Source organism: Xiphophorus hellerii, chromosome 14 (genome assembly GCF_003331165.1).
Source record: "Xiphophorus hellerii strain 12219 chromosome 14, Xiphophorus_hellerii-4.1, whole genome shotgun sequence".
Lineage (NCBI taxonomy): Eukaryota > Metazoa > Chordata > Actinopteri > Cyprinodontiformes > Poeciliidae > Xiphophorus > Xiphophorus hellerii.
This window is the reverse complement of record NC_045685.1, coordinates 16,423,255-16,441,416: the sequence shown is the minus strand read 5'-3', so window position 1 is coordinate 16,441,416 and position 18,162 is coordinate 16,423,255. Positions and strand designations below refer to the sequence as shown.

The window sequence follows — 18,162 nt, the reverse complement described above, 5'->3', positions numbered from 1 at the left end:
TAATTCATTAATTCTGTTCAATACAAACATACCACTTAGGTCTCAATGGAAACAAAAATACTATTTAAACTGCTATTCATTCATAAATCAGCGCCCACAATCCTGAGCTGCTGCTGGCTAAGAGAGGCGCAGTGGAAGGCAAAGTAGGCAGTTGGCGCAGGGGTCTAAATTTAGAACTTGTGAACTAAATACCAATGACAACAGACAAACTGACACCCACCCACCCACTTGCCCACTTACTCAGTCACACAGTCAGTCAGGACAGGATTCAACCCCCCTCCCCGCCACGAACTCCTGTATTGGGGACTGCGAGCACCCACTCTGCTCTACTCTACGGCAGCCTCTCACCTTTCCGGCTTCCCACCCTGAGGAGACAGGCACAACTTGAGGCGACCCCCTGAGGGGCCTTCAGGACAGGTAAGCATCACAGGGGCCTCTCCGCAGGTGTGCTTTCCACCTCTGATGTGACACTTGTGCTTTGGGTCAAACACGACCTTGCTTACCACTTGGAATTGTTTCCACTGGATTTTCCTGGTACTCCTCACTGTTTGTCACGTAGTTTTAACAAATATGCATGTTTGCTTTACTCGCCCACAAATTTTCAGGATTGTTAAAAATAATTTTGTGAAACTCATAGGTTACACCTTTTAATTGGAAATATGAATAACAATGAGTAATTCCTTTGTTTTGACTGTATGTAGCTGCTTGTGTTGCTGTACAACTTGGGGTAAAATTTTCTGCTGATTTTTATCCACTGCCTCGCATGTTAGCTGTGACAGCACCTTGTTCTCCAGCCACGTCCCCACCATCAGGCCGCCCGGGCAATTTCAAACATATTGATTCCCAGATACCCCTGACACGGCTGGCTGCCACGTCTGAAGAGCATGTGCTTGGCGTTTAACAACCCAAGGTTATTTAAAGGGATGTGCTAACTTTGCCCTTTTCACCACCCTAATAAATTCTGTCTGCTTCGGTGGGTTTTTGTGCGTGCAGTGGATGCTATATGTTGGCCAATCAATGCCTAGAATGCCTTGTGTTTGGTCTCCCGTTTTTTATCTGAACAGCTTGTACTGATGTGAGGTGTCTCCTGTGACTTTCCTGTGACTCACGGCAACAAATTCCCAGGGGCAGCCATCATGTCGCAGTTTTCCACCATGACAACCAGGGAGAGGAAAATCCAGGCGGCAGCAATCTGCAGAGAGGTGCAAGGCCAGGAAGGTACCTATCTGATACATCCTCACCTTGACTGGTCCGTTCTTTTGGCTTTAACTCACATTCCAACCATTTTATCCATTTACTTTCTCTCTCATGTTCAACTTTGACTATAAACAAACAAACAAGTCAATGCGTTTATAGGCCTAAGAAATAATCCCTTTGTCTTTGTCACTCGAACATGTTATTCCAGGGGGAGGACAACTGTGCTCTGCAGGGTTGGGGAGGTGGGGGAAGTCTGAAGGCTGCTGACAGCTGAAAGTTATTCTGGCAAATTATAGATCTCGTATTCAGATGCTGGCCTGTGACATCTACATGCTCAGCATGCAGTAGCATGAGGAGCTAACCGCAAAACAAGCGGTGGACATGAGTTGATGTGCAGAGAAGAAATCTCATCATTCATCATTCTGAATGTACTGTAGTTGCATGTTGTGCAAAATTAGTTTTCGTTTGGCAATGAAGAACTACTAATAAATGCCAAAGCAAATTACTAACAAAATTAGTAATTTAGATCAAAGTTACCAAGCCGAGGCACCACCTGATTATCGGGGAAATACTTTTAGGTCGTGCTTATTTTTTTAAGTTTTACCTGCAGGTAAAGCTCTTAGGTATAAAAGAAACACTAAATGGATTTGACATTCTGGAGCAACATGGCTCAAAGGATCCAGGCAAAATGGGAAATATAAGGTGCAATAAATATTATTCTCTTTTTATTAATCATATTTTTGGTTTTAATTTAAGTTAATAGTTAATAGGATGGGAAACATCAAGTGACTTTTACTGAGGAGAAGACTTTAGAGCACCCAGTATTAAACTTGGCAAAATAAAGTAAGACTGAGCCATATCCTGTTCTTCTTGCAGAAACGACAAAAAAAAGTGATGCAAAAACATTATATATCTTTTGCTGTTTTATCTGTTTTTTTTTCTTCTTTTAACTGGGCAAACATCATAGAAATACACAATGTCTAGTTAGAGGTTTGCCACAACCCATTCTTATAAGGACTGCAGGTGTGAGACCAAAATTCAGCTGTTTGGCCTACGTGCAAAGTATTGTGTGAGTTGTAGCTCCACGATAATTATGGTGACAGAAGGTGGGAATGCTTTTATTTCAGCAGGAATATAGAAGCTGGTCATTGGTGGGAAGATGAATGGCTGATAAGAAGAAACCAGTAAAAGAAGCAAAACTGGGTCGTAATCATGAATCAAAGAGGAGAAATTAGTTGATAAAAATACATTCGTCGACTTACAAACAGAACAACCATATTGAAACCAATTGATCAACCAAAAATGTCATTGTGCTTGGATAAATGAAAGTGCACGAGAGTTATCGACTTTAGAGGGGTTTGGATATCAGAAAAATAAAATTCTAATAAAATACATTGATTTAAAAAATGAGAAAAAGTACAAGAGGAATAGACATCTTTGCTACTGTTGCCCGCATAAAATCAGGCAAAAGTGGTCTGATCACCATTTTTGCACAAATGGACAAAATATCTAATAAACTCTCCTCTCACTCCCTCACAGATGCACACATGGACCTTGGGAAGAAAGTGAGTGTGCCTAAAGACATCATGCTGGAGGAGCTGTCGCTCGCCTCCAACCGGGGCTCCCGACTCTTCAAAATGCGCCAGAGACGCTCTGAAAAATACACTTTTGAGAGCATTAAAAATGAAACCAACAATCAGCTAAATGTAAGGAAAAAACACAAATAGAAGTGTAACTGTAATAGAACTGTAATCACCCTAGTATACACATTACACAGTGTTAGTACAGAGCTTTGACTTTAAAGTGTGGATGAAGTCACAGCACAGCTTCTCTGAATGCAGATCCACAAAATATCCCAACTGTGACCATCAGATTGTTTAATTTAAACAAATGCTTATGTGCAAAAACTGTTTTTACGGTTGAGGCACAAGCTCTTAATTATTGAGTTTAGCAAGAGTAGCAGATAGATGCTACTGTGGGAAAATGTATACTATGGGAGCAGTACAGTGCAAATTCCCCATATTTGTTGACTCATCAACAAATATGGGGTTTGTTGACTGGTTTTCAAGAAACCAGACTTGTGTCAATTTTGTAAGTCATCCTGATTAGCATGTCTTCAGGATCTCCTAAGTCCTCCTAAACTCAGTTTATTGAAAAACATATTTTGCAGCAAAAATGTAGAAAAGTCACTATCACTTTGCAGATAAACCACAGATTAAAAAGAACGCATTGATGAAAACCTCTGAAAATCACATTTTGTGTGTGTATAATGTTTTGGTGAATGTTGTAATTAGTTTATTAGTTGTTGTTGTTTTTTATTCTTTTGTGTCCTTTTAAATTTTGTTTTCCAGCTCCCGTTCTTTCTCCATCAAAGGTAAAGCATTTTTTAGGCCACAGTTGTGCACATAAAATGTAACTTTTTGCCTGAGTAAACAGAGGAAGTAGAAATATAATTATAAAAGAAGACATCCATTAAAATTTTAATAAAAGCAACATACAATGAAAGTACTAGCTATATTTTGCTGAATTATAGCATGACTAATTTCTCCATCTAGATGAACGGGTTAAGAAATAACTTTGTATTGAAGCGGTTTTAAATTTTGATCTTTAGAGGATCTGTTTCTTGACAGCCTGTCCCAAAGGCAGAAAACACTAACAAAATAACAGCAAAAGACAGAAAATGACAGCAAATAGGTGTCTAGAACTCCCACTTGTGAGTTTTTCTACAACTGTATATTTGCCAAAAGATTTAGAAATTCTGAATCGTTTTTACAAATGCCTTCATCAATACAAGACCTCAATCATTAAAATGAACTATGCCAGGCCTGCGTGTGGTGATGTAATGCAGTCACTGAAACAGAGTCACCTAAAACTAGTTATAACTTAATTTATATATAATTCACCAGGACATGAGTAGCCTTATTAATGTGCTTCATGTGTGTGCCAAGTCCACTCTTCCTCCTCTCTGCCTGACCCGTCTCTTGTAAAATGCAATCAAGGCACACCAGGTTTCTCTTTGTTACATTTAATTGAATGATAGAGCTCTTGTTTCCTTTTCCCTCTCTGTTAGCTTTGTATACATTACTTTGCCCCCTTGAATTTTGTAAATAAGGTAATTATTCTGCTTTAGCTATATCTAAGATTTTAACTCCCTAGCGTTGAACTGAAAAGAAAGACTCGCACATCTCGCTTTATTTATTGCTCTGGGCGATGGGGGGCATTTTGTTTCAAGTTGTCAACATTTCCTGAGGAAGTCCCAGAGTAAATCATCATAAATATCTTTCCGATGGATGAAAGCCGAGAGCCTACGCTGCAGTATAATTCATCCCGAGCCAAGAAAACAATGTGTCAAAAAGTTGGCAGAGAATTGACTGTTTAGCAAGAAAATTGTGAAAATGCATTTTATCTACTCACCAGGAAAAAATAGTAGCAATCAAAAGTGGGAAAATATATCCACAAGACAACATGTCCAGTATGTATAGTGCAGAAAAACCCTTTAACACACTTTGATTTCCTTCATTACCCCATGCTGGACTCTAACAGTTAGTGAAAAAAAAACATTTTATCATGGAGATATGAGTATTTTTAAGACCATTACACCCATAATAATCCATTTAAAGCCAATGTAACAATTTGTTTTTAACTTTTTGGTAAGTAAGAGTCTGTTTTTCTTGATTATACAAACTGGCCACTAGCCTGGAGGATGGAGGAGAGGAAATAAATATATATATATATATATAAGCCAACTGTTAGAGAACATCAGCAAAGAGTGGTGTGATGCCCACTGCACAAAGGAGGATCGGTGATGCTGTGGGCCAGATCCAATTAAAAGCCCTTTAATCTTGTAAGCTGAGTACATAGAGTTTTTGAAATGCCAAGAATTTTTTTACAAACAGTAAAAATATGTTGGACTCCACCAGAATTTGAAAATAGGCCGTCAGGACTTTGAGTAAAAATACTGATTAAAAACAAGGGTTAATGGAAAACAAAAATCAACTTTTTTCCATTTCTTTGATCTCTCTTACAGAGCCAAGAAGTTTTCCAGACCGAGTACAACCCCGCCACCGGCGGTGGGAATGACTTGGGTGTCGAGCAGCCTTGTCAAGTGACATCCAATGCATCAGATACCACAATGGTGCCAAATCCGGACAGCATCGCCCCGGGTCAGTAACATTGCTGATACAATACACTGCAACATGTTTCAAGGACCCTGTGGAATCATGTGCTGTTGATACGCTGTGGCTAAAAGTGTCTGGCAGAGCTCTGTTCTATCGCTCTGCTCTCTCTTGCAACCAGTGTCCCGGTGAGAATATTTACATTATTTCCATAATTCAGTCAAAACAAACTTTGAACAAACTTCGTTTACTTTATTTTATTTCTGATTATATATGCCTTAACTGTGCAATGCAGCTTTTGCTTTGGGTGGAGACGACAAGAGGACGTGGTGTGCACAGAGTACTGGATGTTCCCTGTTTTGATAAGGATTCGACCGTTTTCATTGTTTGTCCTGACGCAGGCTTTGATCACAAAGCAAAACAGTTTCTTCTTGCCTGGAATCTGCTGCCCTCAGGCAAAAATAAGATTACACTTTCTTTTTTTTTTTTATCATTCCACTGCTTTGTTTTCCGCCTTCACATTCCCTTCTTTGTCCATCGGTTTTATAGTTCTTAACCTCGTTCCCCTCCCTATCAGCCTTGAACATCTTTTTAAAAATTTGTTGAGTTTTGCCCCACAGGACATGTTTCCTGTTTGCCTCTCCGGCCACAGATACCATCTGCTTTGTGCCCACATCCTCCCTTCATGTCCTAAAGTTTAGTCCAGCTGACAGAAAACCAACGCTGCGTTAAGGATCCTGGGATGGGGTAGGGCCAGTTATTTCTGGACCAGACACCATCCCTACTGTATCTGAATGAAGTCACTCCAGCTGTTGCAGAAACCGGGCCAAAGTGCAAACGGTGTCGGATGGTTAAAAAGTCTTAAAATAGCACCTCCGACTCCCACAGAGGCGCATGTTTCGTTTTAATTTGAAGCTTCGGAGGCTCTTAATAAGACTGTGGTCATAAATATTAAACTCTTCTTCAGAAATCCGTGTTCCTCTCTCGCTTCAATAAGCTGGTTGTGCAAGAAAAAATATCACCCAAATGTTTGACCCTTGCTACAGTATTCTTCAAAAAAATAAAATAAAATAATAACACAGTGCTTTGTTATAGATTCTCCCCTAAAATGTGTAAACTTCCGCTTCAGTTCTGTTTGCTCCCTCCTGCTTCCTGCAGGGTGAAACATAAACTCAGGAAAGGAGGGGGAATTGTTCATTGTATGAGGTTAGGAGGTGAACAGACAACCCGCCACCCCCCAGCACATTACATAACGGTTGAGCCCCCCCTCAGTGAAGCGCTGAGCTTGAAGGATAGTGCTTTGGAAAGGCCTCTCCCCGTCAACATCCATGTACAAAGCGAGGAGACATGCTTGCTTGTCTTGTTATTAACCCAGCCTCTTTATTTGTTTTGCTGTGAACTTTAACAAAAACAGCGATATCACACGCCCACGTGAACATTTTACACATTCTATCGTCTGCAAGAAATCTTCAGTTGATATTATTGTTCAAACAAAACCTCTTACACATTTTTTTTTTTGCAATAATATTGCCACAGCTTGAACTTTCTTCACATCTTTCCCCATTTCAACCACAAACAATTTATTTTATTGGTATTTTATGTAATCATCCAACACAACATATTGTATAATCTGTTATGGGGAAGGAAAATGATGAATATTTTTCTCTTTTTTTCCTCTAACAAAACTGAAGTGTGGTGTGCATTGTTTTTTGTTTTTTTGTGTGTGTGATGGATTGAACTGTCCCCGGTCTGAAGTTAAAAGCATGACATATAATTTTAGAGCCTGTTCATACCTCAGCATTCTCCTAAGTAAACAGAGAAGGTTTATTATAGGCAGAACAAAGGAATAATGAACAAACCAAGTACAGAAGATACAGTAAAATCTTTAAAGCCATACTGATGAACAGAATATAGCATAGCAAGACCTGTTGAGAAATAATACATAATATGACAATACCTATAGAACATTACGCTGGCCATTGCCTTTCTGCACTGTTTCCTCAATTCAACTCTCGCTTGCAGCACAGTTTGTGCTTTCTCCCATTTACTTAGATTCCTCCGGTGGAATTTCTACCAGGCCAGTCAGCGAACAGAAGGAGAAGTTGTGAATGAGAAATAGTTTTTCTACCTTGTTTTAGTATTGTAGTCTGCCTATAGTTTTAGCAATGACAGTGGTGGAAGTGAACATGCCTCATTCAGTTCAGCACTTTTCTCTTCACAGTGGGGGATGATTGTTTACAGCATATGAAATTTCCGGTAAACTTCATAGCATAGAACTAGCTCAATACATACGTCAAGTACAAACGTTAGCGATTGCGTGACATTTAAAACTTCGAAAGAGTCCACACGTCCAAGAAGCAATTGTTTCTCAATAGCCGACAGCCCAGACCCTCTGTACGAAACAAAATGTAGGACATGGGAGTTGTTTTTACCAGTTTAACAGAACGTAAATAATCCACAAAGAAATGATCAAAATTCAAACACAAAAGAAAACGAAATCCCAAACATTTTAGGATTGTGACATGAGGTTTGTGGTTGGGACAAAAGTTTAAGGAGTACAGCTTCTTTTGCCAGACACTGTACAATAACATCTGTCCTCCTTTCTTATTTGCATTTTCAAAAGCATTTAAAAAGAAAATGAGAGATTAAAAATACACAAAAAAATCAGAAAATGAAGAAAATTCTTATCTGTGTTATATGACCTGCTCAGGATATGGAGGTCCTTTGAAGGACATCCCGCCAGAGAAGTTCAACTGTACAGCTGTGCCAAAGTCATACCACTCGCCTTGGGAGCAGGCCATCGTCAGTGACCCTGCTTTGGCTGATACGCTCGTCTCTCACATGCCGGAACTGGAGCCCCAGACAAACCTGCCAGGATACAAAAGCTTCAACAGGTAGCACTCATCAGGAGGGTACTCCAGCTGAAATAAGGATGATTTACATAATCTAATCCATAAATACGTCTACCACTGCTTGACTGTGTGCACTAATCCTCTATGTGTAGCATATTTAGTTCACTAGGTGTCAGATTTCATATACTGTTCTTTTCATAAGGTAATTTCTTTAGTCTAAATCTTTGCAATATATTTCCAAAATCTATTATTTGTAGGTAATTAAGTGTGAATTACGGTATATTCACCTTCTACTTGACTAGTAGTGTGATAAGTCTGTCCCTTTAATTCTATAACTTATTTATTACAAATTTCTACTTAATATATCAAGAACTTATTTATTTATTCATTTATTTATTTTCCAGAAAATTATTTGGGGATGTAGGACACATTTAGAGGGATGCAATCTGCAACTTCACCACTAGGAGTCCCACATGGCCCATTTAATTACATAGCTTATTTATCAATAACAAATTAGATGAATATGCTTAGATAGATGCATTTTAAAACGTCACCACCAGATGTCAGTATATTCTATACATCCCCTTTTAAAAAATATTTACACTACATAGCGATAATAAATAATTTCTTGAAATATAAATATGGGATGAAGCTTCACCTGTTTGCATTCTGCAGCTTCCCCACTAGGTGTCAGCAGAATTTGCCCTTTTGTAATTTGTTTTCAAGGAAAAAGAAGCTTCCCAATAAAACCAAAAACATCTAATAACATCCAATTACGTGATATACTAAATTGTATAAATTGTGTATACACAATTTATCGATTTAATATTTTCGGTCATGTTTTCTTTTACCTAATAATAGCAGACATATTTCTCCAAATTCACTCCTTGTGGCCATCTTGCATTGTGCTATCATTATCCAAAACATTACTATTCCAAAGTCTAGCATTTTATAAGTTAAAAATGTGTAACTTTTGCATCTTGTAACAATTTACCTTTTTCTATTTAATCATATAGAACACTGCCTACACCTAACATGCTGTGTACCTCTCTGTATCCAATGCAAACTTACAGAACACCCCCTGGTCACATCCTGGCTTTAATTAGTAACACAACTTCAAATGTCACAGCAGTGACTCTCATTAGCACATGGCAGCCAACATTAACACCGTCCCTCTGTCACCTCCAGGGTGGCAACCCCTTTCGGAGGTTTCAGCAAGGCGCCGAGAGCCGACCCCATCGCAGCGCTGCAGGTGGAGACGTTCCCAGAGGTCCCCGCTCTCCAGGGGGATTGTGCTCCGAACCGGCCATCCTTCAATAGAGCGGCTCTAGGGTGGGTGTCAACAGGTGGCTCAGTCACACTCCCGAATGTCTCCCTCGAGCCCACACTCATCCCTGAGTCAGAAGACCTTTGAACCCAAGCAGAAACATCACAGGGGAGGCTTTGGAAGTAGCAGCTTCACCCAAGGTTATTGTGGACGTGGTGACATTTGTTTCAGAGCCGGAGCTTGAGAGAAAACCTCCTGTTGGTAACTATCACACAGATGGTGGGAAAGGTAAAGTGTAACCATGTAACTTAAGAAGAAGCTGTATTGGAATAAAGTGAGATTGTATATCAACATTCACAACAATGCTTTTCTCAAAATAAAGTGAGGCAAAATACAACAGAAGCAATCTTTAGATTTGTTTTCTTTGTAGTTTAATGATATTGATGATAAGATTTATCTTTATGTTTTAGTTTTGAACTGCAGCTTTGTAGCCAGTTTCACAGCATGTTCCCAGTATGGCAGAGTGAGCGACACTGACCTCTCAGTTGAGTTTCTGCGCGCTACCGTCTCACATTGTGTCGTGTGGGAGGCAGAAGATGCATGTGAGCCAGTGTTGCATGCCTCAAGGTCTCGCATCTTGACAAATCATATCTGCTCCAGTGACACGAGCGACCTGACGGATGTGTCTTTCACCTTGCGGCAGCACCCGGTTGTTGGGCTGGGATTCATGGCTGAGCCGCTCGATGAGCTGTGCCCAGACGCTTATCCCCCCGCCCCGTTTTATTACTTTCTCATGCATAACAGGCTGGCTTTAAGGTGCTTCCAGGTTGGATGAGGCTGTGGTTGAAGTTTGTCAGCAATTTAACAAACTGTCCTACTTAAATGAAATATAACCATGATTTACTTTCTCATTAGACTAAAAATGTCATAGTTCATGTTCACTGCAGTTACTTTGATGCTTGCATCCTAATTAAAGAGAAAATTGCTTTATTATCTTGTTTTCACGGTTTTCTACCATTTATTTGTTCCCTTTCATTTAGTAAATGTGGGGAAAATTCCAGATATTAGTTTGAATTCTGTAACTATTATGCAACAATTGGGTAAACATTATGACCACCAACTCAATAGCAGTGCCAAACCACTCTGATATCTCAAGACCAAGACCCCTGTGGAGTCTGTCACCAAGAAATTGGCAGCACAACCTTTAAATCGTGTTGGACATTTTGTTTCTGTTGATCGGAGCATCAGTTCTCAAACATTCATGTTTTGATTCAGATTGTCGAAATCTGGAGGCCAAGTCAACACTTTGGTTATTGAGCAACTAAAGCCAAATTTTGCTGTAGGTTCAAGGGTTTCAAATAAATCCAGCATTTACCTTAATTTATTTAAACACACTATTATAAAATAAATATAAAAATAATTTATTTCATCAAACTATACACCAGATGTATTATTTTATATTGAAAATTGTCAGAATTTGTTTTCTAATACATTCAGAATTTTATGCTTGATCAGTAAAGTTTTGCATAAAAACCCATTTCTTAGTGCAGTAATAATCTGGATATCTATTGAGGTTTTCTTTTTCTCTACTCTTATCTATGGATGTCTCAATTGCAGCAATGTCAAGGTTATTCTGACTTATTTCTCCTTTTATCACATTAACCTTTGCTTTCTGGTCTGTTGAGCTGCTCTAATTGTAGATGAGGTCCCTTGGTCTTTGTGACCCCTTGTGGTGCACAGCTGAATAAGGCAAAATGAAATCAAAGTGAGATGAGGAGATAAGATTCAAGCTGATGCATAAAATAAAGGACAGTGAGTTAAACAGGAACACGAAGAGTATAGTTGTGACAGATTGGATCTCCGATTGTATTTAAATACAGCACAGTGTTTATTATTGGTTTGAGTGTTGGTAGTTTGGTGACGTTTGGATCATATGATTGAAAATCTGCAAACATAGGTGTGTACCAACAGGACAATAATCACAAACACAGCTCCTTGAAAGGCCACTCTAAACCCCAGGTCACACATAACAACCTTTTTGTAAACACCTGATTAAAATAGATTAGCAGTCATTTGTCTTGCACAGATTATTTTTGTTTGGAAATCCTGTTTGGGGGATTTGATCGTTTTGATCAAGTATTCCAACTTACAATAACATTTTATTAAATACATTTTTATAACTTTTTTTCCCAAGTGACAGCTTTTTAAAGAAAAATGACTGTACAGACAAGTGACTGTACAGACTTTTCTTGCTAGCTGCTATGCAAACACTAGTAACTCTTACAAAATATTGCCTAATGAGAGATAACTACATAACGCATGACTCATCTTTCCATCTCTTTGGATTACGTAAAAAATTAAATAGTCAAAACAATGTTTAAATCTTTGTTGGGGCGAGGTTGCTGTGAAGGGAGGACGTTTCTGTTATCTTTAGAAAAACGTCATTAGAAGCACAAGAAAACAGTGAATGTGCAAATTAAAATTCCATTGAAATGACTGTGGTGCCTTTTGTTTTTTTTGACACCAGATATTTTGAACTGAATCTTTAGAAGAATGCTGCAGTTTTGTGTGAAGAGTTTCTCAACGGCGAGTGATGTCCCGTGTGTTTCCAAAACTGAGTTAGGAAATGTGTCTCATGTTTCTTAGAGGCTTGTGACTAAGTCCAGTGTCAGCATTCCTCGCCTCTGTCAGAGGGCCTTTGGAATGCGCAGCTCCTGGTGCCACGCCCTTCTCCTGGTCCTGCTGAATTCCTCCGGCCAGCACACTCCACAAAGCCGCTGGCGGCGCAGTGCAGCCGGTGCCACCGGCTCTGCCAAGGACCACAGGAAACATCCAGCAATGTTTATCAAAGAGGAGACGTGAACTCTCTTTGAACTTTTGCATATCGGGGGTATAAAAATGCAGCAGCGGGAATGTTATTAGCAGAGAGTGTAGCAGAGGCTGAGAGCTGAGGAACCCAGATGATTTGATAATTAATCTGCAGCCAGTTTCCCTTCCAGCTTGTTTCCCCCCGGCATGAAGCGGCACAAATATGGAATTGGAGTTGGATTTGTCCGCATAGAGCTTGTTTAGTGTTTAATTATTTGCATGAATTGTGGGAATATGAGTACCAGTCTTGAGTGTACTTTTCCACACTCAAATCCGCATCAAATCCCACATTAAATTATAAATAGAAAAGTTCACTATGAATTCACTATAGTTAATTCTGTCTAAGTTGGGTTTTGAATACTGAACCTCAAAAACCACAAGAGTTTGGTTGGGGAATTAAGGAGGAAAGACAGGAAGTGAAAGTCAAGGAAAGAAGGGAGGACATGAGAAAGGAAGAAATTATGGAAGGAATTACAGACAAGTTGTTTGAATATAGAATACAGTTTGCATATGCAAATATTATCCGATTTTTACTCGTGCAGAGCCCCTACACAGGATTGTGCTTGAATTGTTCTCTGAAGCAAAGCAGACAGTGTGAAGGAACCTTAGTGTGCGACTCTGCACCAAAGGAATATAATCGCACACACCTGACAGGCATCCAAGTGTAAAATGACCACATGTTATGTAACATGAAACCTGACAAAATGAGAACAGTCTGTTTTTCTGCGTTCAACAGGTGCAAAAGTTGAGAGGTGTTGAATTTCTCCTCTGTTTCATAAAGGAAACAGAGGAGTGACCTGTGTGACCAGGAAAACCAAGTCCACCAGACTTCTGTATCTTCATCGGCACATAACAATGAGCCTTGCTGCCTTTGCAGTCAGTGTCATGTTTTAAAGCTCGAACTCCCTCGGGTTTCCATTTGCACACTCAGCACTGAGCGCTGAGTCTGCTGTATGCTGCTGACACAAACAACCGCTAAAAGGCCCGAGCCACTTGACTGGGCCAGCCGCTATCCCAGAAGGGGTCCTTTAAGTACGCATGGGCCGACAAGAAAACAAATGTGCTGTGAAACATCCACAAGGGCAGGAAGTTATTGCTCTTTCAACTAGGCAAAAAACAAAAACTTTTGTGCAACTCACTGCACTGTTCATAAACAGATATTACACTTGGCAGTTTCAAGATGCAAGTTTAATCTTTTTCGGTGTACACTGCCTTGTAAAAAAGCATTAAGGTTCTTCCGTTGTATCTACAAAGTGCAGTGTGTCAAATCTGGCCTGACACAGCTCTTTATGAGGCCCTGTTGTCACATAAAGTTAAGTTGTGTTAACTTGAGTTATGCCATCAGCCTAATCAAATCAGTTTTTATTTTTATTGTCAAATTACCTTCAATGTGAAAGGTTGTTCTCTATTGTTTAATTATAAAAGGTTCTCATCTACATTTTTACAGTTTAATAGGTCATTTCCTCACTAGATTCTGCCACAATCTGCTCTTTTTAGGACATTCATGATCTTGATGTGACCATAAATGAAATTGATTTTGACACCTCTGGTTTAGGTCAAAGCGTATTTATGTTTTGGAATGACCAAGTCAAAGCTTAGACATAAATCCAATTAAGAGGCTGTGACAAGACTTGAAAAATGATGTTCACAGAGGCTCTCCATTCATTTTGACTGAGCTTAGGCTGTTTTGCAGGGTTGCAGGAAGAGAAAAATCAGTCTCTAGATGAGGAAACAAATGCAACTGTAAAAGCTGTAAAAGGTGGTTGTGCAAAGTATTCAATCATAAACACAAATACATGCCACATTTTTCTTTTGTTTTTGATTATTTTAAATTAAAAAAAAACATGCCTCATTTTCCTGCTCCTTCACAATTATGAACTATGTTTTGTGTGGTCAACCCTTTGGCTGCACTCCAGCATTAATGAAACATGGTCAGTTGCAGGAAAGAAAGGGAAGGAATGTGCTCATGTCATCCACTTTTCTGCAACTAAAACAGTGTGGTACTGTAACTAACAAACTCTAATTAAGTTTTACTCTCTCTACTGATGCCACGATAGATTTGCTATGCAAGCAGATGGCTAATATGCTGTGATACAGTGTGGAGGTGAGGTGAGGTTAGGTGTGGGGGTGTAAGGGCAAGGAGGTTGAATGACTGAAGAGAGAATTTGGGAATGTGTTCCTGTCTGTCAGCTTTTAGTTAGGAGGATTTCTGCACACCTAACATGAACAAACAGTTCTTGTGGCTGTGCTTGCTTTTGGAAGTTCATGAATTATTATTTTTAAACTAGGTTCTAACTGAATATCTTTAAAGGTACAAAGTTATAGTTCAGCCAAGTGCAGAAATTATCGTAATACAAACACCATCCACTCTTGAACCAAGCTTGTATGAAGGACCCTCATGCACACATTGGGAAGTGTGTATCCTCTACAGTCAAATTAACTTTCAAAACAGTGTTCCTGTTTACTCACCAAGCCCTTGAGACCAATTATAGCTGTGCTTTCTCACAGTAATCCAGCTTCTGTATTTTTGCCTCAGGGGCCTCATCTATATTCTTAAATGGTCAATATGTGTTAACCTTCTTGGTTTGGTTAATGGTCAGTCGAGAATTAGTGCCTGACGACCGCGATGGGGACATATAGCTAAATAAGCTGAAACACAAATGTGACGGGAAACTTTTTAATCTAAAACAAACAATGGGTTCCATTAAATTAGTTTATTTCAACTACCACATTCTGGTTACTTTATTTTGTGGGGGAAATAAGACGCATTTCAGTTTCCTTATACTCCGCACCGAAGCATGCCTTTCCTGTGTGCTGTAGCTACCGTGGATACAGCAGACACAGCAGTGAAATATATCACAGTCACCCCTTTGGCTGCACTCCAGCATTAATGAAACATGGTCAGTTGCAGGAAAGAAAGGGAAGGAATGTGCTCATGTCATCCACTTTTCTGCAACTAAAACAGTGTGGAGCAAAACAACAACTCGGGGGTAAAAAGAAAATGCAAATGAGCACAGAAATGGGTACAGATAAAGAAAGGTCTTCACTTTCTCTATTGTTCGGTATGTTACTAATGCTGTGGTGTCATTGTGCCTGTATTATTATACTGCTAAGTCATCATGATGACAAAAATGCCATTCAAATGACAGTGAAAATGCTCTTTCATATGAAAGCCATTAGGAGGAACTTTTGTCAAGGTGATATTTATTACTAATATCAAAGTCAGTCATAAGCAAAATGATGATTAAAAGAACCAAAATTACTGTGCCACCAAATAGTATTCACACTTCTTAGATTTTTCCAGTTTGTTACGTCGCACTCTTATTGACAAACGGGTTCGAGCATATTTTCTTTTACAAATTACCTCGTGGCATTTTCATCGTCTTACATTTACCAACATAATTTACTTTTAAACTTAATAGGAGACTTGATTGAAGTCCATCTTTGTTAAATCTAGCTTAATTCTATTGATTGAGTCACTCTGAATGGTGCCTTCTCTGTGATAGAAGAAAAAAAAATCCACCACCAACAAACACCAAAATGTGAATCCATGTGTGAATGAAGCTGACGACTCCCTGGAAAAAGTTTTATTTTCAAAGTGTATCTGTAACTCACAACAGAACAGAATGGGAGTGACTTTTGGAGCTATTTCCTGCTTCTTTGCCTTGTTGGATTACAAATATTTTTTATTTATCTGGTTAGAACTTAGATAAAGGTTTAAAAGTACTCAAAGTCTTCAAGAACATTTTTTTCTCACAGTTTGACTTAGGCTTAGACATCTAAGCTTATCCAAGAACTTTCTTGTTTGTTTGCTCCTAGTGCAGAACAGAACAGAACCACACAAAGTACATTCCACCCTTTGATAACTCCTGAGAACTTTTTGTTTTTTTCTTACATTGCTTCCTCTTGGAGTCATACTTTAATATTTTCATTGTATTTAAGGTTCATTTGAAACCATGTAAAATGGTGCTTATCATGATTTTATGATTACAATCACCAGTGGCTTCAAAGGCCAAGTGCAGATTAAGAAAGACTCACCAGTTGTGAGAAATTTAGTCTTTACAACATGGTACTGATATTAACGCAAATAAATCCCTCTGTGCCCAGACAGAGAGGGAGAAGTTAGGATATACAGTTGTCATAGTCAACAATAGTTGAAGTTAAAATGTTAAACGAACCTTTCAACAGTAGCTTGGTTAAAATCAAGGCCCTTGTCCTAAGCTATTTGCTTCATACAGAGCAAATAGCAGAGGGTCTGGGCTCTTGGCTGTTGAGAAACGATAACTTCCTGGAGGTAGGACCATGTTGAAGTGTTCTACCTACTTGCTAGCGTTTGCTCATTGCGTGTATAATACGCTGGTCTGACTCTAAGAAACTTACCGGAAATTGCCTGTAGTGTAAACCTCCACTGCAAAGAGTGAAGTGCCAATCCGAATGAGGTGGCTGTTAATGTTAATGAAATATTTAGAAGCGTGACCAACACAGACTCAGTGGCTTTGTTCACTTCCTCTGCTGCCATTGCTAAATCTACGGGCAGGCTACAATTCAAAACCAGCGCAGAAAATCGACGTCATCGTCCACAATTTCTTCTGTTCACTGAGTGGCCTGTCAAGAATTGTCATGATAACGGATTGTAGCCTCTTTTATGACAAACAAAACTACAGACAGGCTACAATTCGAAAACAGCACTTTGTATTTTCTCCTCATATTATCCTGTTTTCTACCTATAAATTGCTGTTTAGTGGAAATGTAAGGTTGCCCCTAAAATGTCAGAGTGCACTATGGAGACACATCGATGGACTTTTCTTATAGCAGCTGGTGCTCACTGAGCAAAAGACCTGATTTTACCATTGATGCTACATGTAAGACTCAAAGCAAAACATCAAAAAAAAAAAATCATGATGTTTTTTGAAATTGTGAGGTTATGTATTTTCATAACATAGCATGCTATCAAAAACAGGCTAACAGAAAAAGCTAGTTACCTTGAGGCTACGCTAGCAGACTCTCATTTCTCTAAAATAAAAGTAAAGTTGCCAATTATTGACAAACTTTTAAGTCAATTTTTTTTCCAAACAGCTAAGCGTACTCAATATTTTTAGATGATAATCCTATTTGAGATATCATGAGCTGCTTTAGAGGTGAAACCTCCTTCATTGTATCATCGGAGCATGTTTAATCTCTTATGTAATAGCAAGGATTTTTACCTTTGTGCTTTCCCTCATTAAAAGTACTTTGGTAGGAACACAATGAATGGTATTCACAGAAGACATTAGAAGCTTTGCTTTGTTTAGTCTTCCTAATCTTGTTTACCCCCCCTAACTATTACATAAAAGGTCTAACCTTGGTTGATTCAGATTAATCCAACTCCTTCCAGTGCTTACTTAAAAAGATATCCCATATTTATTTGTTTATGTATTTGGTCAAAATAAATTGCCCTAACATGACTTTTTCACCAGTGCAAGCTGCTCCTCTTGATCTATTTGCATTTCCCATGAAACTAAAACGCATCCAAAATTTGTGTGCACACTCAAACATGCACACAAACTAGGACATTTATTACTGAAGCTGAAGTGGGAGCAGATTAAGTTCACATTTCAGTTAGACACTTAAATTTTGGTGTTTCTAGTACTAGAACAGAAAAGTATTCTGTATATATTATCAATCCTTCTTGTTCTAACAGCAATAGCATTTTTTTTTCATTGGTCAAGTTAAGTCCATTTCAGTTATTTATTGTGAGCACAGATATCTAAAAGCCGGACTTTTCCACATTTGTAGAACACAACTGTATATGCAAAGTACTGTATGTATTGACTGAAAAGGCAGACATCAGTGCTAAAAATACCACCGCTCAAAAGCTTCGGCA

The 18,162-nt window shown here is 38.9% G+C and overlaps 1 protein-coding gene across 2 annotated transcripts; it reads left to right on the top strand.

Annotated features, from left to right (window-relative positions):
* The first annotated feature begins 237 nt into the window (after window positions 1-237).
* On the top strand, window positions 238-9,833 carry myoz2a (myozenin 2a). 2 transcript variants are annotated; one of them, XM_032583349.1, is made up of 6 exons: window positions 238-417; window positions 1,126-1,218; window positions 2,737-2,903; window positions 5,225-5,360; window positions 8,023-8,206; window positions 9,353-9,833. In XM_032583349.1, the coding sequence occupies exons 2-6, from the start codon at window positions 1,137-1,139 to the stop codon at window positions 9,576-9,578; spliced, it is 795 nt and encodes a 264-aa protein (XP_032439240.1). In that variant the 5' UTR covers window positions 238-417; window positions 1,126-1,136; the 3' UTR covers window positions 9,579-9,833. The 2 variants fall into 2 exon arrangements, with proteins under 2 accessions (XP_032439240.1, XP_032439241.1); XM_032583350.1 differs by having other exon boundaries at window positions 1,065-1,218.
* Window positions 9,834-18,162: the final 8,329 nt, after the last annotated feature.